Source organism: Haliotis rufescens, unplaced genomic scaffold, assembly GCF_023055435.1.
Source record: "Haliotis rufescens isolate VD_foot unplaced genomic scaffold, xgHalRufe1.0.p SCAF_19, whole genome shotgun sequence".
Classification (NCBI taxonomy): domain Eukaryota; kingdom Metazoa; phylum Mollusca; class Gastropoda; order Lepetellida; family Haliotidae; genus Haliotis; species Haliotis rufescens.
The window spans coordinates 19,804,313-19,828,949 of record NW_025963879.1 but is presented as its reverse complement, the minus strand read 5'-3'; the positions used below and the strand labels follow the sequence as shown (position 1 = coordinate 19,828,949).

Genomic DNA, 24,637 nt, shown 5'->3' with positions numbered 1-24,637 from the left:
ACTTAGGTACAAGAGCGCTTTAACACTTTAACTGTTTATCACAGACATTTATTCAAAGACAAAATCAACTCAAACTATTTCGAGAATATCGTGACTGTTTTCAAATCACAAAATACAATCTCCTCCTAGTCTTTGCAGATTAAAAATGGATTGGTGTTTAATTAGGCTGAAAATGGCTCCCATAGGATTAAACGTTTTAAGATTAAATTTAACCAAATTCAAACCTGCCTTGCAAGCTGATACGGTGGTATGTACTGCACTTTTGATGGGAGAGATGGGAGTTTCAGTTTGCCCCATACACTTTAAAACAACATCAAACTACAATGATCAACCTTGACAAGTGTTTCGTTGTTTATACAGTTCAGTAGAAAACTAAACAATCTGTAAAACCATTGGGTCCTGAGTACTTGCAAAAGGATTCTGACATGATGATCTATGTCGTATACAATTCCTGCCTAATCATGCAGATAAAATATAGGCTTCAAGCATAACTACAGATTCAATGTAAGATTGATGCATAAGTATACAGTAAGATAAATTATTCATACATAATTATCAAATACACATGAGACAGGTATAAAGAATTATTATATTATCATGATAAAAATAAAGGATATTTAATATTTTTATCATTATGGATGATTTATAATTTCAAATTCTGTGTTCATTACAATTACAAACATTTGTGGCATGGTGTATATTAAGTGTAGCCTCCATTCCAAAAAGCCGTATCAGCGATTGTCATAAATGGTTCATGATGAGTTATTCAAAATAGTATATATGTATTTCTGTGTTCATATCAAGCTAATCAATTTATTTTCAACTTAGTCAATATGTTTACATTTTTTTTACCTTTAAGTCCATTTAGTATTTTCTTGACCATAACATCAATTAACACTTTATCCTAATCCAGCCATTTCTGCAATGTTCTTCTTTCTCTGCCCTTTTTTGCTGTTAAGTCAAGTTGGCAGAGACTTGTATGGGCTTCACATTTTGTTTTGATGATCAGCTTTCAACTGCATGATATTAGACACAGAAAACATGTGTCAAACGCATCTGGACAATCTTGGAATGAACACAGAAATTTGAATGATAAATCATCCATAATGATAAAAATATGAAATATCCTGTATTTTTATCATGAATATCTAATGCTTATTTTTACCAGAGGATCTGATAATTTTGTGTGAATCGTATATCGTATCTTATACTTGTATATTAATCTTACATTATATCTATATTTACGCTTGTAGCCTATATTTTATCTACATATTTATGCAAAAATTGTGTATCTCATATATTATGTGAGAATCCTATATCTTATGTATGTAACAAAATGCAAGAACTCGGGATATTATCTTACTAATTATGCAGGATCCTATATATTATCAATATAATTATCCAAGAATATTTGTATAGTTATGAAAGAAACAACATTTTTTGTGTATTATTTCATAGGAACTAGAGTTGAAGATCATTTCATGGGATATATGGATGGTGTTAAATTGAAACAATAAGTATTCACTTTCCTGTATGGGGTTTCATTAGTAGGATTATATATTCAAGTCTATTGTCAAGTCTTGATGAAGCGTGTATAAAACAAACAAACTAATTTATACAATATGCTGTACTTCCAGATTAAACCTAAGAAAGAGACTTAGTAAAACAATATATTAGAAATGGAAACTATCATTCCGATAGCATACAAACGTTCAGCGGTTTTCGATATGTGTTATCAAAGTGAACACTAGTCATAAATAATTTACGCAATCGAAAAAGTGAAATTAGTAAACTCCTGATTTGACTGATTTGTGTAATGTAAAACCTTTATAAATCAACATTTTTCTCGGTTATTGTAAAATTCTGTCATAATGAATAATACAAAGGAATAATAAACAGCGATACATAGCAAACATGATAATGGCAGCACAAAATGTAATGTTGAGTACAATGTACAAAAACCTTTAATTATTCATGCAATAATTTCCTAGTCGTGAGGCTATCTATGCTGACAATGTGTCTCAGAGTGTTTGGAATTTTTATCATGCAGTGAACAGGCCGGTACAATACAGACACCACACTGGTACCTAATTGTAAATCATGTTGAAAGTTTTCTTGTGAATGTACAAGTGAAGGCTAGTTTTACACCAACACAAATCAATTATCTTCAGCAATAATCCATGCTCTTCTCACAGGCACAGGTGTCTGTACAATCAATTAATCATAAATATATCAAATATCCAAATAAGTTATTAATTATATTTGAAAATTTATTTTATTCTAATTTACGGAATCATCTTTCATTTTAGCTCTCTCTGTTCAAAGTCTCACTGGTTTTGATTATTAATATGAATTATTAACAAAATACCAGAACATAATAATCCGTGAAATTCCATGTTCCATGAGTCTTGTTACAAATAAAGAAATATCTGTCATCATTTGAGAAGCATGTGACTTGCATCCCAGACAGGTTTGTCAAAATGTGGCTGTCTGAGTGATACAAAGCTTTTCATTCCAGGATTATCATAACCAAATCCAACGATTTATGACCAAACTGAATAATTATTGTCCAAATATGGTCTGATGAATAACAAAACACTTTCAAATTTGAACTGGAGATTGTCAGTAGGCCTTTTTTTCAACCTGTATCAGTGCACATGACTGACCCATCTCCTACAGTCCTGGGGAATGTGTCTGCGTTGATATCATACGATGATGGCATCTCAGTAAACTCTGAAATTGACAGGATGGAATGTAAGATGTGGAAGAGGAATTTCCTACCTGAAAGCTGTGGAGAATCATGAAAATACTCCATCTTTTGAGCCTAACTTCCTTTCCAATCTCTGGTATTGAGGCAGAGGCGACAGCTCTTCAAAAACAAGAAATTCCTTGAATTAGCTGAGGTGCATTTAAACATTTGATCGAGTCCGATACCCACCTCTTTCAATACTGCACACATACAAAGAGGACCAAGACGAAGGCTTTTATTACGATGGCTAAATTTATCCAATCCTGTATTAAATTCCATATAGCATAATTTTTAGATGTGATATCAATATTCTTTATTAATATCATAAACTGATAACCTGATCAATCCATAAAGAATGATTGGAATGTCTGTCATTATCTTTTAAGATTTATAAAAATAATGCAATATACCATACGACATATAAAATAGAGTCAAAAAGGTGATATTTTATATTTTGAATGCACAAAACTCATTTGGTCTTGTTCATGTGCACTACTAGTAAAGGGAGGTAACTCTCATTAAGCACTGCTCAGGTATGTTAACATCTCTCGTCAGCTGGTTCTTTCTAATCAATACTGGATTTAAAAAAAAAAACAATAACAAAAACTCACATTGTTTTTACCATCCTCTGAGGAGAATCTGATATTTTTTCACTTTCTATAGTTTGATAAGAAAGTTTGAAATAATGACATCAAATAACTGGCCCAAAATGTAAATGTTAGTTTTTATGGTAAAATAATTCCCTTGGGTATTAAAAACAGATTAAAGTATTTTTAAATTCTTCTCATCATATTTGTTTGTTAGATAAACCATATCACAAATATGTACGCCTTCATTCACTTGGCCTCCTGTGAAGCTCAGGGTTAGAATTGGTGTTCAGTAACCCATGTTTGTTGTAAGAGGCTAGGATGGGTTGGGTTGTCAGACTCACTGACATGGTTGATGCATGTCATCGCATTACAATGGCGTAGATCGGTGCTCATGATGTCAATCACTGGATTGTCTGGTCCAGATTTGATTATTTACATCCTCATCTAGCAGGAATATTGCTGAGTATGGCATCAAAGAACAAACAAAATAAAGAAAAATCATCATTCTGGACAATTTTATATTCTCCAAATTGTGAAATAGTAACGGCTCATGCTCTGATTCTGTGACCTGTCACACAATTAGTCAAGTCTTGACAGTAATATGGTAACGGTCAAATAAACTGAAGGGTAGAGTGTAGCCTAGCAGTTAAAGTTTGTTTGTTGTTTAGCACAATATTCAAGCTAAAATGACAGCAGCTTGTAAATATTCAAGTCCGGACCAGAGAAACCAGTGATTGATATCATGAGCACCCTCCCAAGTGTCTGAGCCTGAGCCTAACGGTAAGTGCATTGGCTTATCTCACTCTTTTTTTTAACAATATTTCAGCCATACTAAGCAAATACAACAAGAATGGATTTCACACATTGTACCATGAGGAGAATCAACAGGACTTCACACATTGTACCATGTGGAGAATCAACAGGACTTCACACATTGTACCATGTGGAGAATCAACAGGACTTCACACATTGTACCATGTGGAGAATCAACAGGACTTCACACATTGTACCATGTGGAGAATCAACAGGACTTCACACATTGTACCATGTGGAGAATCAACAGGACTTCACATATTGTACCATGTGGAGAATCAACAGGACTTCACACATTGTACCATGTGGAGAATCAACAGGACTTCACAGAATCAACAGGACTTCACACATTGTACCACATTAAGAATCAACAGGGCTTCACAGAATCAACAGGACTTCACACATTGTACCATGTGGAGAATCAACAGGACTTCACACATTGTACCATGTGGAGAATCAACAGTACTTCACACATTGTACCATGTGGAGAATCAACAGGGCTTCACAGAATCAACAGGACTTCACACATTGTACCATGTGGAGAATCAACAGGACTTCACACATTGTACCATGTGGAGAATCAACAGTACTTCACACATTGTACCATGTGGAGAATCAACAGTACTTCACACATTGTACCATGTGGAGAATCAACAGGACTTCACACATTGTACCATGTGGAGAATCAACAGGACTTCACACATTGTACCATGTGGAGAATCAACAGGACTTCACACATTGTACCATGTGGAGAATCAACAGGACTTCACACATTGTACCATGTGGAGAATCAACAGGACTTCACAAATTGTACCATGTGGAGAATCAACAGGACTTCACACATTGTACCATGTGGAGAATCAACAGGACTTCACAAATTGTACCATGTGGAGAATCAACAGTACTTCACACATTGTACCATGTGGAGAATCAACAGGACTTCACACATTGTACCATGTGGAGAATCAACAGGACTTCACACATTGTACCATGTGGAGAATCAACAGGACTTCACACATTGTACCATGTGGAGAATCAACAGGACTTCACACATTGTACAATGTGGAGAATCAACAGGACTTCACACATTGTACCATGTGGAGAATCAACAGGACTTCACACATTGTACCATGTGGAGAATCAACAGGACTTCAAACATTGTACCATGTGGAGAATCAACAGGACTTCACACATTGTACCATGTGGAGAATCACAGGACTTCACACATTGTACCATGTGGAGAATCAACAGGACTTCACACATTGTACCATGTGGAGAATCAACAGGACTTCACACATTGTACCATGTGGAGAATCAACAGGACTTCACACATTGTACCATGTGGAGAATCAACAGGACTTCACACATTGTACCATGTGGAGAATCAACAGGACTTCACACATTGTACCATGTGGAGAATCAACAGGACTTCACACATTGTACCATGTGGAGAATCAACAGGACTTCACACATCGTACCACCAGCAACCCTGGTCACATCCCCCACACGCTTGCCATAAGAGGTGACTATGCATGTCATAGTATCCCTACTGCGTAGATCAATGCTCATGATGTCAATCACTGGATTGTCTGTTCCAGACTCAATTATTTACAGACCGCTGTCAGATAGCTTGAATATTGCTGAGTGCAGCTATAAACAACAAACAAAAAAACGAAAAACAACATAGGTACAATGCAAAGTACATTTCTTGTGTGGCTTGCATATGGCACCATGTAGCTCGAATATTACAAAAAAACCAAAACCAAACTCATTTACTCCCTCCCACAAAGAACTTATTATGACTTCAGCCCATGAAGGACATCTACTTGAGTGAGTGAGTGAGTATGGTTTTAAGCCGCTTTTAGCAATATTCCAGCAATATCACGGCGGAGGACACCAGAAATGGGCTTCACACATTGTACCCATGTCGGGAATCGAACCCGGGTCTTTGGCGTTTCGAGCGAACGCTTTAACCACTAGGCTACCCGACCGCCCCACATCTACTTGAACACACAGATATACAATGATGGTTTACTCATTTTAACTTGACTTGACAAACCCTAGACTTATTTAGCAATCCTAGAACTTGACCCACTTTGTTAACTCACATCTCAAGGACATCTAGCAGTTAATGATTTTAAAGAAATAACATCTAAGTTTCAAGATAATGGTTTCAGAGTTTCCTGTGTTTTCAGTTCTATTCTCAGAAATTTCATTTGGAAATGACAGATATGTATTGATGTTTTATCAATTTCATAATATAAAAGGAAAAATGAACCACTGTTTATATAGTCACTTTTTATTCATAAATTACTTGATACAATTTATTAAATTTTTCAAAACAAATCCAACAAATCTGTAACACTGTCTTTCAACATATTTATCATTTTATTTGCACACCTAGGAACCTTCCAACCATTTATCAAAGTTAAAACACTCAGAGCTTTTTACCACAAAAACATGGCATAAAACCTGACAAAGTATTCAACCTATAAATGGTCTCTTTGAAAAAAAGCTCACTTTGAAAATGTTAGCGTAGCATGCTTACATCACCATTAATCAGGGAAGGACACCCACTAACAAATCTTAAAAAGAGTCTGCGAGCTGATACATCTTCCATTGACGTGTTTTGCTTTTAATTCAAACTCAGTCAAATATCAAAAGATTAGCAAGATTATTTGTGACCCGAATTTATAAAACAATAGCATCTAAAAAGATAAATTGAAATAGATTAATGGGGCACCAACACCTTTTTAAAAAATCTTCATTCATTTTCTAAAATCATTTCTCATGATCCTGACTTTGATAATATATCTGTCTTACACATTTTTCACTTTTTCTCCATCTTCATTTACCATACACATTTTTTTTCCAGTCGGGGAAAAAACATAATGTCAAAAAAATAAATGCCTCCAAACTTTTTAAAACTGATCTACACCCAAGCACATTTACGATGTCATCGACATCCCTGAACTTTTTAATAAAACTTAATCTCCAAGGGGAAACTAAAGGCGGTGAATAAAAAAATCACAAAGCCAAAATGTACATCAATTTACTGATACTTTTAGCCTGAAACATCAAAGTCGAACCTCTCTGCCAAAAAAGTTTCAAACTCGCAGAATTGATTGGTGACACATTGGATGCCAGTGAGCAAAACTCAGTTATGCCGCAAGCAGGGGACGAATTAATAACCAACGCTATTCATCTCAGACTAGGAATGGCGGAAAGAAATTTATTTTGGCTATGCTCAGGCCAGGCCAATTCCAATTTCATTACAGCATAAAGTCCAGTTATCCCTACCAGTCCTCAACACTTTTATCATTAGTCATTAATTCATTCAGCCAAAACTGAGCGGGATCATTTTCTCGCGAAAAATAGTGTGATTTCTTTAGAAGCGTCCATTTGCCGTCTCGAATCCATCATCTAGGCTTCCTCAAGACATTGGTTTTGGAGCCCCCCAAATGCCATCTCATGCTCTCGCATTGACGCTATGATGCCGTGCATACATGCTATAATCAACAGCGCATTCAAAATTGAATGAAAGATGATCCGTACGTCGGCAATATTTAAGAAACGGCATTAGATATCTTCTGAAGAAAGAGTCCTCGGATAGCACAGAGAGGCTGCTTGAATTATGCATAAAATCAGGAAGTCAGATGGACCCACGATGAATAATAGGACACCTTCCCTTTCTTCCCCGACAAATTCTCTCTATTTGAGTGATATTGAGCATAAACTAATTACGCTGCCCCCTCCAATACAAAGGACGCGCATTTCCGTGACCCGTCTGCCCTCCTCTATTCTACAAATTGATTTTCAGTGCACAACGATATGAATATGAGCCAAAATTTCAGTGATAAATATCAAGCCGTTCTCAAATTGATTTAGGTCTGACATTAGTGTCAAAGGGCCTATTCCCATGTTGGGGCGGCCATGCGAGATAATTTTTTTGCAAAGTCGCAGGGACTATTACATTGTGATGAACGAGCTGTATGCACACACATCATTAAATGTATTTAACCTCGGCCCCAACTGACGGAGGCAAATAGCTTGCCTGGCACTGAAGCGTGTGTGTTACTCGGGGCCAATCTCTCAACTGTGCATCATAGCCCTCATCCACAGATCATATCGTTTTGGAATGTGTGAATGATAGAGAGAGCGGCAAAGACGAACATATGCAGGGACTCGCGAAAATATGATTACTGTCACGTCAATCCCACGATGCCCCAGGCAGGCCCAGCTGCCATGACAAGGATGGAGCATCGCCTCTCTGTGTCAGAAAAACTCTCAAACAGATAAACTCGGCCAATAAAAAGCCCACCTCTTGACAGCTACAATTGATAACTGTAGCTATTTTTCAAAACTTACAATTCAATGTTACAAAATGATGACATATGAAATTTCAAGAACTTGAGTTTCCAAAGAAAAGGAACATTTTTATGACTTATTTTAACGATTTCCAAAACCAATAACGATCATAATGGATTAAAATGTGCAAAACATCTGTTTGGGATTATTATTTTTTTAACTCTTTTTACCATTACCAAACTTTAAAACATTTTCCGGACAATTATTTAAGGAATAACTCAATGTATTGTTCACATGAAGGGGCAGAGAGAAATATATTAAAATGTTGGTTTTTTGCTTAAATTATTTAACACTGATATAAATTATAAGTTTTTTTATCGTGTGAGATGGAAATAAGCTCAATGGAAGAAAACTTCAGATTGAAAAAGTGATACTCAATAACATATTCACGGAACACACATTTTAAATAATTGAATTGTTACAACAGCTGTATATATATATATGCCCTGTCCAAATGTTAAATACAAGCTCACAGTACTAAAGTACTCATGGAAATGAAAAAAAACTGTTTTGCTGGATTTAGTAATCGACACAAAGCATTACGTAGATGTAAATACGAAATAACAAAACAACTGGAAAAGTACTAGTCTGGATTTGATAGTTTTATCTCAGTGCTCAATACAAAATGAACTTTACAGGAGGTAATTTGTAGGCACTTTCAACATTCAAATATAAAACTAAGTCCAAATTGACATGGCAAATTATGCAAATTAGCCTGGAAAAAAGTTATCAAAACAACAATAAAAATAACAGCTATGTTTATGTACATAATAATAATGACATTTAAGTTGTTGTTTGCGAAAGGAAATATGTTACTTTTACGTTCTGATATTTTGACGATGATTCACTATCCCACAATGCCACTCACAAATCACTAACCACTGACAAATCACATGCACGTGGGTTTCAAGCACCTGTTTTCACCTGTCCGTCAAGGTGTCATAGGTCATGGACATTCACCTTGATCTACTAACACCTGGTTATGCTCAGTTTCACAATAGTCTGTTTTGTTCATATTTTTACACACTTTTACGTGTAAAAAGACATAAAAACTAATGAATGTTAAGTAAGTGAAGACATTTGAAACCACCTCTAGACACGTATGTCACATGTATGAAAGTTTAATGATTATTCAGTAAAACGTTTGCAAGTAACGACTTGACGCCTTGAAATTAAAAAAAATATCATAATCCCTAGCTCAAAATATTAAAAATCATTTCTGTAGGGTTAGGGTTAGGGTTAAAGCAGAGGTTTTGGACGGAGAATTTATTTAGATGTCAGGACTTGTACAGTACCTATGAGGTGAGGTGAAATTGGGTTTAACGTCGCGTCCAAGATTTCTGCACTTATATAGCGACGTGCATGTACGTGTATGTGTTTGTGTTTGTGTGGCTGCTTGTATGCCGATTTATAGTGCTAGCTCACTGAGATACCATGCCGCAGTTGAACATGAATACCCTACTCAGACACAGTATACTGACTGCGAGCTGACCAGTCCTTGTTTTAGCCCCTTAATGTCGAGCGCCAGACAGGGTAACAACAAGTACCATCTTTTAACATCTTTTGGTATGACGCGGCCAGGGATCGAACCCCGGACCTTTCGCCATCCGGGCGGACGCTCTACCACAGTACCTATGAACACCGAAAAACCTTGGGTTTCATTGGTTTGTCCTGTGGCAAAGTTCGACACAACAGTGTTTGACTACACAAGGAATAAGGAGGAGAATTTATGGATGTCAACTTCTTTATTATGAGGAACACTTATTACTGCATCATCTCCATGTTGATATGTTTGACATCCATAAAATCTCCTCCTTGTGTATCATTTTTAAATACCTTTCAAAGACTTAGAAAGAATATATCTAATTTTATCCATATTTAAATTCAAACCCAGACCTAACATGTCACCGGCAAACATCAACCCCGCTGGGCTATCACTGTTCAATGGTTAAAGTTTGGATGATCATCATGGCTACGTATATGACATGAAAAGGCCCAGGTGACCTAGTTATGGAGATGTGCATGTGGCAAAATGAGTTCATGTCACACCACCGCGAGTATACTCCTAAGGGAGTTGTGATTGTTGAGTCTTCCTGTTTCAAGCTTCCCTTTTTTGTCCTCATGTAAGGTCAGGCTGCTAGACATGATAGTTGACTAATTGGCCTGTGCCACTCAACAGTGATGCCACACCATTTACTGCTGTTTTTCTGTCACTATAAAACAGTGTATGGGGACAGGACTTGTCACTTGAAAAACATCAACTCCATTATACAAGACAAACATCTTTCTACCTTTACTAACAAGCAAGAATTTTTTATGCAACAATACACTTCAAACAAGCAACTGTACTCTTGTCAATAATCTGATTTGATTAATTCAATATCTAATTCAGAGTTTCAAATAAATTACAGAATTTATACACATGTTTTTGTTTTATTTCTTTGTATTGTAGATGTGAGAATCTCCAAAACTGCAAAGATATTGAGCACAAATAAAAGGGCAATCCCAACAGTGCTATCGGGTAAAAATAGATTAATTAGAATAAATTGTATAAAGATGTCTCCCTTAATAATTGTGATGCGGTGAATGGGTAATATATTAGTGTGGTTGAGATAACCACTTCAAATATAAAAAATATATTGATAAAATATTTAGAATATGCAAAGTACTCTGAGATTCAAACCCAGGATCATTAGATTCAGTCACAAGTAAGGGATTCAACTCTGCACACCTCAACTCTGCACACCTCAACCCTTTCCCCTCCAACCCTTCATCTCAACCCATTCTTCTCCACCCCTTCCTCTCAACCCCTTCTTCTCCAGCCCTTCCCCTTTTCCCCCACCCCTTCCCCTCCACCCCTTCCTCTCCATCCCCTTCCCTCCACCTCTTCTCCTGCACCCCTTCCCCTGCATCCCTTCCCATCCACCCCTTCCCCTGCATCCCTTCCCTGGCATCCCTTCCCCTGCATCCCTTCCCTGGCATCCCTTCCCCTGCATCCCTTTCTTCCCTCCACCCCTTCATCTCCACCCCTTCCCCTGCACCCTTCCCTCCACCCCTTCATCTCCACCCCTTCCCCTGCACCCCTTCCTCTCCTCCCTTTCCTCTCCACCCCTTCCTCTCCACCCCTTCCACTGCACCCTTCCCTCCACCCCTTCATCTGCACCCCTTCACCCTTCCCTCCATCCATTCCTCTCCACCCCTTCCCCTGCATCCCTTTCTTCCCTCCATCCCTTCATCTCCACTCCTTCCCCTGCACCCTTCCCTCCACCCCTTCATCTCCACCCCTTCCCCTGCACCCTTCCCTCCACCCCTTCATCTCCACCCCTTCCCCTGCACCCCTTCCTCTCCTCCCCTTCCTCTCCACCCCTTCCACTGCACCCTTCCCTCCACCCCTTCATCTGCACCCCTTCACCCTTCCCTCCATCCATTCCTCTCCACCCCTTCCCATCCACCCCTTACTCTACACCCTTCCCCTGCATTCCTTCCCCTCCACCCCTTCCTCTGCATTCCTTCCCCTCCACCCCTTCCTCTCCACCCCTTCCCCTGCACCCTTTCCTCTCCTCCCCTTCCCTTGCACCCATTACTCTACACCCTTCCTCTCCACCCCTTCCCCTGCATTCCTTCCCCTCCACCCCTTCCTCTCCACCCCTTCCCCTGCATTCCTTCCCCTCCACCTCTTCCTCTCCACCCCTTCCCCTGCATTCCTTCCCCTCCACCCCTTCCTCTGCATTCCTTCCCCTCCACCCCTTCCTCTCCACCCCTTCCCCTCCACCCCTTCCCCTGCACATCTTCCACCCCTTCCCATCCACCCCTTACTCTACACCCGTCCCCTGCACCCCTTACTCTACACCCTTCCCTTGCACCCATTACTCTACACCCTTCCTCTTCACACCTTCCTCTCCACACCTTCCTCTCCAACCCTTCACCTGCACATCTTCCACCCCTTCCCATCCACCCCTTCCTCTCCACCCCTTCCCATCCACCCCTTACTCTACACCCTTCCCCTGCACCCCTTACTCTACACCCTTCCCCTGCACACCTTCCTCTCCACCCCTTCCCCTGATATTCCTTCCCCTCCACCCCTTCCTCTCCACCCCTTCCCCTGCATTCCTTCCCCTCCACCCCTTCCCCTCCACCTCTTCCTCTCCACCCCTTTCCCTGCATTCCTTCCCCTCCACCCCTTCCCCTCTACCCCTTCCTCTCCATCTCCACCCCTTTCTGTCCACCCCTTCCCCTGCACATCTTCCACCCCTTCCCATCCACCCTTCCCTTCCTCTCCATCCATTCCCCTGCTCCCTTCCCCTCCACCCCAACCCCTTCCCTTCTCCACATCCCCTTCCCCTCCCTATGCCTATACAGACTGTGTCAGTAACTCAGTGGTGGTGTAAGTGATAACGGTCTAAGCATCACGACAGCAGGGCTGTAGCTACAGGTATATACACCATGATGTGTTGGGCAGAGAAAACAAGCCCTCGTATCAAGCTCAATAGCTCAGGTTAATGCTGGAAGTACAACAGACATTCCTCTTCACATTGAGGTAACATGAACCAAATTCATTTGAGAGGAGCCTATCCTATCACAGGATATAAGTCAGGACGGATTATATCAAGCACATGCCGGCAAATGATGGACGGTTTGCATTATTTGTAATAATTGTCAAAGTTATAGAGCAGTGTTAGCATTGGTTACACAAGCTAAGAGAAGATGGGTTTCCAGGAGAAATCCTAAATTAAACAAAACCCACGATGCACACTAAATAAAAATGTCAGATGCACGTGTTTGGAGTCAGCATCTCACTCTCCATCTTGGTGGGCCCTGCTCGCTCTGAACCATCGTTAAACGGCATTTGAAGCACAAGGACCTATCTGCCATAATAATTTACATTTACATGAATGCTCAATTGCAAGGAGTAAATTGACTGCCAACTTTTCTGGAGGTGCTCATAAGGGCAGCCATTTCAAAGACATTCCCTCGCAACATCTGGTAATGGCTGTATTCTGTTATATCATTTCTGGTGAAGTTTTTCCCCCCACTTGACAAAACGTCTACTTTGAGTGTAGGAATGGGTAGAACTACAGGGGCTGTGATGATCACTAATTAAATTGCCGTCTCTCATCAGTGCCACATCTCTAACAAGGTGAGGCTTAATGCGAACATTTTAACAGATGTACCTCCCTCAACAGAAAGATGGCGAATTTATTTTTATCGCAGAGAAATAGGTCTTAGTCAAATTTGTGTCGGCCTCTGATTTACGAGTCTCTTGCATGAAGCTGGAACAAGCATGATACAAATAATACTTCAGATCAGGAAGTTAGTTTTTTTAATGGAATGATAAACAAATATGCAGATCAGCTGGCTGGATGAGAATGACTTTGTACGCCCATGACATGCATCAGTGCTAAGGCCAACATTCAACACATCAGCACGACCTTGTTTCTCCATGAAATATAGTAGCCATGTCATAGTAAGTTGAAATAGTAGCTATTGGTACATATAGCAGCCATGATACAGTTTGTACAAACAGTAGCCATGACACAGTTGGTACATATAGTAGCCATGACACAGTTGGTACATATAGTAGCCTTGACACAGTTGGTACATATAGTAGCCTTGACACAGTTGGTACATATAGTAGCCTTGACACAGTTGGTACATATAGTAGCCTTGACACAGTTGGTACATAAAGTAACCATGACACAGTTGGGACATAAAGTAGCCATGACACAGTTGGTACATAAAGTAGCCGTGACACAGTTGGTACATAAAGTAGCCATGACACAGTTGGTACATATAGTGGCCATGACACAGTTGGTACTTATGGTGGCCATGACACAATTGGTACATACAGTAGCCATGACAGTTGGTACATATAGTAGCCATGACATAGTTGGTACATACAGTAGCCATGACACAGTTGGTACATATAGTAGCCTTGACACAGTTGGTACATATAGTAGCCATGACACAGCTGGTACATACAGCAGCGATGACATAGTTGGTACATATAGTAGCCATGATACAGTTGGTACATATGGCAGCAAAGACATAGTTGGTACATAAAGTAGCCTTGACACAGTTGGTACATATAGTAGCCATCACACAGTTGGTACATATAGTAGCCTTGACACAGTTGGTACATATAGTAGCCATGACACAGTTGGTACATATAGCAGCCATGATACAGTTGGTACATATAGTAGCCATGACACAGTTGGTACATATAGTAGCCATGACACAGTTGGTACGTATAGTGGCCATGACACAGTTGGTACATATAGTAGCCATGACACAGTTGGTACATATAGTAGCCATGACACAGTTGGTACATATAGTAGCCATGACACAGTTGGTACATACAGTAGCCATGACACAGTTGGTACATACAGTAGCCTTGACAGAGTTGGTACATATAGTAGCCATGACACAGTTGGTACATATAGTAACCATGACATAGTTGGTACATCTAGTGGCCATGACACAGTTGATACATATAGTAGCCATGACATTGTTGGTAGATACAGTAGCCATGACACAGTTGGTACATATAGTAGCCATGACACAGTTGGTATGTATAGTGGCCATGACACAGTTTGTATATATAGTAGCCATGACACAGTTGGTACATAAAGTAGCCATGACACAGTTGGTACATATAGTAGCCATGACACAGTTGGTACATATAGTAGCCATTACATAGTTGGTACATACAGTAGCCATGACATAGTTGGTATATATAGTAGCCATGACACAGTTGGTACATATAGTAGCCATGACACAGTTGGTACATATAGTAGCCATGACATAGTTGGTACATATAGTAGCCATGACATTGTTGGTAGATACAGTAGCCATGACACAGTTGGTACATATAGTAGCCATGACACAGTTGGTACGTATAGTGGCCATGACACAGTTGGTACATATAGTAGCCTTGACACAGTTGGTACATATAGTAGCCATGACACAGTTGGTACATATAGTAGCCATGACACAGTTGGTACATATAGAAGCCATGACACAGTTGGTACATATAGCAGCCATGACACAGTTGGTACATATAGTAGCCATGACACAGTTGGTATATATAGAAGCCATGACCCAGTTGGTACATATAGTAGCCATGACATAGTTGGTACATACAGTAGCCATGACATAGTTGGTACATATAGTAGCCATGATACAGTTGGTACATACAGTAGCCATGACATAGTTAGTACATATAGTAGCCATGACACAGTTGGTACATATAGTAGCCATGACATAGTTGGTACATACAGTAGCCATGACACAGTTGGTACATATAGTAGCCATGACACAGTTAGTACATACAGCAGCCATGACATAGTTGGGACATATAGTAACCATGACATAGTTGGTATATATAGTAGCCATGACACAGTTGGGACATACAGCAGCCATGACACAGTTGGGACATACAGCAGCCATGACACAGTTGGGACATACAGCAGCCATGACACAGTTGGGACATACAGCAGCCATGACATAGTTGGGACATACAGTAGCCATGACACAGTTGGTACATATAGTAGCCATGACACAGTTAGTACATACAGCAGCCATGACACAGTTGGGACATATAGTAACCATGACATAGTTGGTATATATAGTAGCCATGACACAGTTGGGACATACAGCAGCCATGACACAGTTGGGACATACAGCAGCCATGACATAGTTGGGACATACAGCAGCCATGACATAGTTGGGACATACAGCAGCCATGACATAGTTGGTATATATAGTGGCCATGACATAGTTGGGACATACAGCAGCCATGACATAGTTGGGACATACAGCAGCCATGACATAGTTTGTACAAGTGGAGACCATGTAAATCAGAGTGTCAGCAGCAAGGACTATGGGATGTTCTTAAAAGCCTACTTTAGGGTCAAACTGTCAGGCCTCACCTGGCTGCACTGGTTTCTAATCTAACCCTTACTACAGGGATTGTTGCTCACAACTTTGATCTCTGGTTTGTCTATTCCAAACAGTAGACAGAGCAGCAGGCTGGCACTGTGTATAAGTAGATAAATGCAATTTTATATACAAATAAATTTATCAGTTGTTAATATATGTCCCTGGACACAGAATTCTACTAGTGTTAGTATTAACACCTTGGCACTCCATACTCACAATGCCTCTCGATGACAAGTTGATAGAATGGGTGACCGGAGGTTTCTGAATGCAAAATGAAAGTTCTTGTTACTTTGTAGCACAAGCACCATGATGGTTTGAACACATAAAATTTGAGGTATTCAATTTACTAAAAAGAACCTAGTTAATTGTGTTTCATTTTACAAGATAATATAGATGGTTGCTTGTGCTACCAATCACTGGTTTACCTTGCCAAGACTGAATTAACTTACAGGTCAATGTGAGTGAGTGAGTTGGGTTTAATGCCGTTTTTAACAGTATTCCAGTCATATCACGGCGTGTCAGCTTAATGTGGGAGGAAAGCCCAAAGTGATGCAGGTCTCAAACATTTACCACTTCAGTGAAACCCATGAGCACGGGCATGGTGCTGACAAACCTAGAAACATATTCGGGGAGAATCACGCCTTAGGCAATTGGGCCACCCATGCCCCCCTCCAGGTCAATGTGATTTTGATACAAATATTGCTGATTGTGATTAAAAAACAAATCACTCAAAGAGTCACTCACTCACTATGTTCCCCTTCATCTTGTAAGCCCATAGCTTGTCACGAGTTCTATATGGCACCTCACCAAGAATGACTACAACATTGCTGATACAGCACAAAGCAATATTCTACCAACAGATATTTCAAATCACAATAACACTTATGATTTAAATAGCTGATTTGATGGTCATATCACTGCAAGGGTTAATATTTTTAGAAAAGAATCTCGATCATTGTATGCAAGCATTTTGAAAAAATTATGTGTAAAATTATTTTGTTTACTAGATTATTCAATGTATGTGTGGTAATAGACATTAGGAAGAAGTGAGTGAGTGAGTATGGTTTTACAGCGCTTTTAGCAATATTCCAGCAATATCAAGGCGGGGGACACCAGAAATGGGCTTCACACATTGTACCCATGTCGGGAATCGAACCCGGGTCTTCGGCGTAACGAGCACACGCTTTAACCACTAGGCTACCCGACCCCCCCCATTAGGAAGAAAACACAATATAAATCAATTGATAGAGAGTGTATTTTAAGTATTGTGAGATTGGAAAGAGTGACGTCAAGTTTCTTTCATTATAATAATGATGTGCTGTATAGAACTAAACACTGCATGGCTTGCTTCATTACCTTTCCTCACTTCAGGTTGGTTTTTGAAGTAGCTATGCCACACACTTCCAATGTCTGTGATACATGCAAGTAAAATATAATGACTAAAAAAAACACTGTTTGAGCAGACACAATGCCATACTTAGTTTAAATGCTAGTATCGGTGTTTCCTTCATTCAAATTGATTGAAAACCCACTCAAAACATTGAACTCAGCCAATGCCACTTCACTTCTCCAAGAGTTTGTGTTAATTTTCTCATGGTTTGAATGGAAATAAACATTGTGTTTTTAATGTCGAGTAAGGTGAACCATGCTAAACTTAACATTTGAAACCCCACTCTGGGTGTTTGGTTTCAAATTCAATTTTGCACATTTTAATCATCAAGTAACCTATACTAGGTCTACATTGAAAACACAGTCAGTTTCTCTCCTAGCTTACTCATTCACTCTAAATGTTAAAGGTTGACCACCAGTCATGGAAGATCGCTCAGGTTACCCCCCTCTACTCTGACTGTCAGAAATATTTCTTTACCTTGTCCTGAGACTAACACTAAGTCTATGAAAACATTTCTTTAAAATAATTGAAATTTGTTATTTTCAAAAGAACCTTTGTGCTTCTGCTGTTTTGTTGGTTTAGTTTGTTGTAGACTTGCCTGGGCTTTTAGTAAAAAATAATGTTAAAATTATATATTCCCCAGTCATGGTTCAGGATAGTCCTGCGCCATGACTGTGGAATTTATATTTTATAGGGGTTTTTTTAACTAAAGGCTTGGATGATGATTAAAATAATCAACAGCTTAACACCTTGCATCTTAGAACACAACACCTAGATACAATTAATACACATGAACTTCATGGGAAAAGTATATACTTGATTAATAAGTAGCAATGTGACGTATATTTTATATTGGCTATTAAATCACAGGAATCGCATGCACGCATGCACGCACGCACGCACGCACGCACATGCACACGCACAGACAGACAGACAGACACACTAACTCACTCACTCACTCACTCACTCACTCACACACAAACTTAATGACCCAAGTATCCTACGAGGCCTAATAAAATATGCTATTAAGCATGTCATACTTTTGGTTTTGAAGTTGTAATTTGTTCACTTATTCATCAAACCTTCTTCTGGATACACCATGAACAAGACCAGCAGTTGACACAACAAAGGAGTGCTGTTCCTCTATTGCCTGCATGGGCTAAGTGATACCTATAGACAAAAGGCCTCCTGCCTCATCATAACACTAATAACAGTAGCTAGATAGAGATGTTGGAAAGTAGGACAGGGTCAGCTTTAAATTACATACACCTTTTATCAGAATTACAGATCCACACAGTATGGTGTTCTCATTCCTTTATCTACAAAGGAAAAAGTCCAAAAATGGATAATGAAAACAAATTTTCAAGTCGTAAAATCAAACAGAAAAATTGAAAAAAAAAGAAGAAATATTTTCAACTCTCTGTACAAATTAGTTTTCTCAGTGTGAAACAATTTCACAAATACAATTTCTTTAAAAAATACTTCAACCAATTATTCTTCCCTAAACTTTTTTTCCCAATTGTTAAGGTTATAGTTGTTTTATTCCCATAAAACACACCAATATTGCTTGTGAAGACAACAGTTGTCACTCCGCTAGTACCAAAGAAAGTCATAAATGGCTTGCAGTCCCCAATCAGACGGCCAGTACACAGATTGGTATAATTGTATAAGGTGCCCTCTCCTTTCCTCTGAAGTTATATGAAGCAAGGGTCAATAGAGCCCACTACACCAGACAATCAGGAAACATATATGCTTGCAAATCTCTTTCCAAAGTAAACTCGATATTCTCTCAGCACCATAAGAAGTTTTAAGTCAAGAAATTGCTTTTCTTTGGAAAATGAAGAAATTGCTGGGAGAGAGATAACAACCCCGGCCTCATCAAGACCTTGCGATAATCGTGCTCTTATTGCTCGCGAGGAGAAATATTGGGACGGGGATGGAAACTCATCAAAAATTAAGGTGGCCGTGCGAAGCCTCTCAAGTTTTATTGATGAAAGCCCGGCAAAATGACTCCCAGCAAATTAAGAGGCTGAAGAGATTATTAATATTCTGTATTTGATTTCAACTGTGGCCGAATCAAAGGGCAGAAAAATCATCGCAAATTTCCCCGCCCTCGAGTTGTGAAGGGTCGAAGCAGGTAGAGTGTGGAGATCAATTTTCCGTCACTGCCATCTATTGAACTTTTCGCTCCATCCACCCTTTATGGGGTTCGCCAATTTTGAGAAAACTATAATTGAATTTGCATAAGGGCAAGGAAGCCATGAGCAGGCCACATATGCAGGCAAGGAAAGCGTTATTTCGAAGATGACACACAGAGACAATATCAATTTCTACACAATCTATACATCAATTAGCTCAATGTCGAAGGCCGAGGCCAGGATATGAACGCAGGACAATTCAATTAATACGGCTATAAGTCATGGAAATGATTTTCCCGCGCAACTTGTACCAAATATTCCCCAAAGCACACATTTCACGCCGAAGAAAATGAAAGTCTTGGCTAAGCCATTGGCCCTGTAACCCTCATATTAGTTTTTGATAGTATCAATTACTGGGTTTCACAACGGCTCCTCTTGAAGGTGATTTACACAGTATTATTGAGTAGCCAAAATGGTCAATATGAAGGCTTTTTCCTGCAAAAATGAGCAATTCATTTTGTGACTTGATGACAAGTCTCTCTGGGGTGATACATTGTTAGCGAGTAGTGGCACTCAATACTTTAAATAAGAAACAAGCGGAGAATTCTAATGCCGTCCCAATTTACTTTGTAGTAAATCCTCCCAACATGCCTTCAATGAAACACAAATAAATGACAAAAGGATAGCGCATTGTGCCGACAAAATTAGAACAAGCAAACGGCAGCATTACTGACTGAGTGATATATGCGGTTAGCGAGATGAAATTTGTGATTTGTCTACCAATGGCGGATTAAGAAATTGAAATAAAACTTGTTCCCACTGAGTCACATCTTCCAAGTCACCAATTTTCACCAACAGCTGAGCAAGATTCGATGACGAGCGCACGTCGCGGGGAAAAAACTGCTTGTTTTCTGAATATGAGATTAAACCTCTGAACAGGCAAAAAAGCAATCGGCTGTTTCTCCTCTTATCTCATTCTAATATTGTACAAGTTTAAATCCATTTTATTTAAATTTGACTGGGGATTGTCCAAGTGTTGGATCTTGGATACAGAGACAGGCCATCCCCTTCATTAATGACTGTATTTGGGCGGAAAATTTAATGTAATTGAATATCCAAACATTCAACCTGACACTGTTCGTGGCTTGCAGTGTGCAGTCTCATGCATGGTGTTAAGCTTCATGATGTTAAACGTCATGATGTTAAGCTTTAGAATGTTCACCCTCATGTCAATAGTTTATTGTCGAGTAATCACTCTGTTGAAATGATTAATGCAAGTAAAGATTATTTAGGAGTGGACTCTAAATAGTCTGGCCGTCAGTGTTCCTTTTCTGAATTCCATTGTGTATAGTGGACACTCCTTAATATGCATGGTTTCATGTCCATGACAATAATCGTATTAACTAGTTATGGAAATAATACGAAATATTATCATTTTCTGCTCATAATTTCGATTAAATTAATCTGGATTATTGAGTTTCCATTTAAATAAAAGGGATTAATTCCAGTTGTAAAAAGAGGTAATTTTAATCAGATAAGTTAAATTTTCACCAAAAGAAAATGAGGGACTGACACAAACGTGTACATAGTGTGAAAAGATTATGTGCTTAATTACTGAAGACTGTCATTGATATCAAAATTAGGATATCCTGATGTAATGCGTGTCCAAATAATGAAATTTTGTATTGTGATGCAGGTCTATAGAGGGTATATATTTGTGTACAGGAATGGAATGCACATGTTTATCATGTAAACTACACTGATATGCTGGGCCTATCTTGGCCTATATAAAGGACAAGGAAAATATTGGTTCTTCTTTTTATTTTTTTGTTTGTTTGAAAATCAATGCCCAATGGTACTTTAATGTGTTTATTAGATTTCAAAATTCAGCTTCCCTTGTTGCGAGAATGTTATCCTGTCAGACAGGGATTTGGAGTTACCTGCCCCTATTATTATTATTTTGTATTGTTGGTGGTGGTGGTGGTTTGTGACATGTTGAAATATAAAAAAAAGAAAATAACAAAAACAAGAAAAACAGGCAACTCTTCCAACATGGCCAAGGTGATAAATAAAACTGCTGAAAAATAAGACTAGCAATATTTCATTTCATCCTCAACACTTTCAACATGCCACCCCCTGGTGGCGGAGAATTACCTTAAAGACATTGACAATTTCATCACTGACAACTAATCAATGATTTTTTAATGCAACTGACAAAACTGACAAGGCATATCGCATTACAAGCTGTTTAATGTCAAACTGCCAAAAAAGCCACTTGACATCTGAATCAAAAAACATTCATCACTAGTCACTAATCATACTTCTTACTCATTCCAATAAAAAAATAAAATCCTCATTAATGTGAGTACAGTGAAATTGGAATAACCAATTTTCAAATCTGAAATATTGGATTTAAATTCTTCGAAAAAAACATTCCCGTTCCTTCTTGGTCACATCAGTACACAACATCAAAACAGTTTTTGCAATAATTAAACGTAAACAGCTATAATTGAGTATGTTATGAAATCATTTTCTTCTAAAGATCCATAAAGATTTTTCATTATAACATAAAATGTCCAATACTGTTGTTCATTAGTATTAAGGGCAAAATAACCAGTTCATTTCAATGCGTTGTCAAAGAAGAGATCGAGACTTTTGATCTTCTTTATTGAAAAGTTAACGAGGGAAAATGATATTGTTTTCTATATATGAATACACGCTGTTAACCCTCGAGCCATGTTCATATACTGATGACAATGTCGAACAAAATACAATACATGTAATCTACATTATCGCTGCAACAAATTAACTTTAAACCCATAAACGGCAAGTCTTTATGGTTGTCCGAAAGCTCAAATGAATCCTGAATTAACCTTCCTGATGGATTCAGCCATTTGGAAACTTGTAATAACATGATGGAATTCAGGTATATGTCAAGCCATTCTGTGTTATAGCCCAGTGCATGATTTCATCAATGCTGATTCGAAAACACATCATTTCCATAAAGGAATGACGGATGATGTAGTTTTTGTAAATTAATAAAGGAAAAAGCTGATGGCTGGCTGTTGACATGGGACAGCGTTAAGTAACAACGATACAATCAAAAAGTGAAACGGCTTGATCAATGATGTTTAGTTAATTAATTAATATTCCTCCCACTTTCTGACATGGCAAGTTCTGTCAATATTGGATAACGTTCTGGTGCCACAGTCTCCGCAAACATCAACACACAAAACAAGCCGCGGGGAGATGATTGAATGATAAATCGGCAAGAGTATTAATGTAAGCTGGAAAAATACTGCTGTTCTAATCAGTGCCACACGACATTTACCTTCCTAAAGCCTGAATTTTGACAGTTTGCGACAATAAACATGGTGTAGCAATTGATGACTACGCAAGCCTGACAACCATTATGCAGACGTTTTCTCCACGACCTATCCTATTACAATTCCTCTGCAGGTGAGCTGTGATATTAACGCAGAATCGGCACACAAATTTCCCATAAATCCCTATGATTATGCGAGTAACACTGATTTATCGCTTGGCAGCTCATGATACATCATATAACGAGCTAAGAAGATGAAACATAATTGCTCTAAATAGACACACGCATCGGTAAAGTACCGCATCATATGTCAACAAGGACTCTGGATGCGATTGAGATGATTTTCCTTGCATAATTCGCCCTCCAAAAGCCCAAAAGATCATTTTAACGACAACCAAGAAAAAAAAGGTTTTATCAATTTCCCCATACATCAGACTCCATGACATTAAATATGTCTTAGCTGGGATTTCCCTTACCAGTGATTATTCATTATGAATAGGCTTAACAATGTTTAGTTCTCTTAGCTCAGGGTTTTAATAAAACTACGACCAGGTTTACGAGGCAAACTCATTCTGGCACAGGATCTGTTTCCTGTGTTTATATTTCTATGTTTAATGGGCTATTATCATGTCAAATAAAATATTCTATCGAGTTACTTTCTAGCATACCTTCAACAGAGCCAACTTACAAAGGCGTTTGTATCATTTTCTGTAGGATTAATGGCGTTAAAGCATTGTCCTCGACCAAACGACCATAAAGAGGTCACTCCTGCCACTCTGCAGCCACTAAGATGCTTACAGTATACCTTGTAATTACTGTGCACACATTTAATTTGTATGAACCACTTATTGGCAAATGAGTCATAGAATTAGAAAATGTGATCATGTTATTGACTTAAACTATCAAATTAAGTCTGTGAAAATTAGATTCCTTTAGAATGTGTTTGTAATTTGTGAAAATTTCACTCGATGGAAACGATTCATACAAATGTCTTATCCAATTTAATTGAATAAAATATCGTTTTTGATACTTCGCTACTTGAACTAATTGAAATTGTTACTTCAAATTGAGATACAAGTGTCTGAAATTTAAGTACTTTATTTAAAATGTTGTTTTGAAATTGAAAACGTACCCTCTTGATAAAATTTGTGATCTTTACAACAATCTCCCATTTCAACTTTCAAATGGATATTACGAACCTCTAAATCATATCAAGTGACAGTTGTTTGCTCAATGAGGAGTCAAAGGGAATCAGGGAAAAGTAATTCTAGTCGTGCAACATTTTCTTCTGCAGTAAATGAAATAAACTGAAGTAAAAAGTAAATA

General features: G+C 38.6%; 1 protein-coding gene across 4 annotated transcripts in view; it reads right to left on the bottom strand.

Annotated features, from left to right (window-relative positions):
- The window catches only part of LOC124112219 (zinc finger protein 64-like), a 222,185-nt gene that overhangs the window by 135,019 nt on the left and 62,529 nt on the right, over window positions 1–24,637 (bottom strand). For 3 of the 4 annotated variants that reach the window (XR_007221960.1, XM_048398974.1, XM_048398977.1), the window contains exon 9: window positions 2,782–2,869. Coding sequence is in view for 2 of the 4 variants with exons in the window: in XM_048398974.1 (XP_048254931.1) it covers window positions 2,799–2,869 (71 nt within the window). In the remaining 2 variants the exon portion in view is untranslated. Of the gene's footprint in view, window positions 1–2,781; window positions 2,870–16,674; window positions 16,720–24,637 lie in introns of all 4 variants that reach the window. The other variant, XR_007221961.1, reaches the window with a different exon arrangement.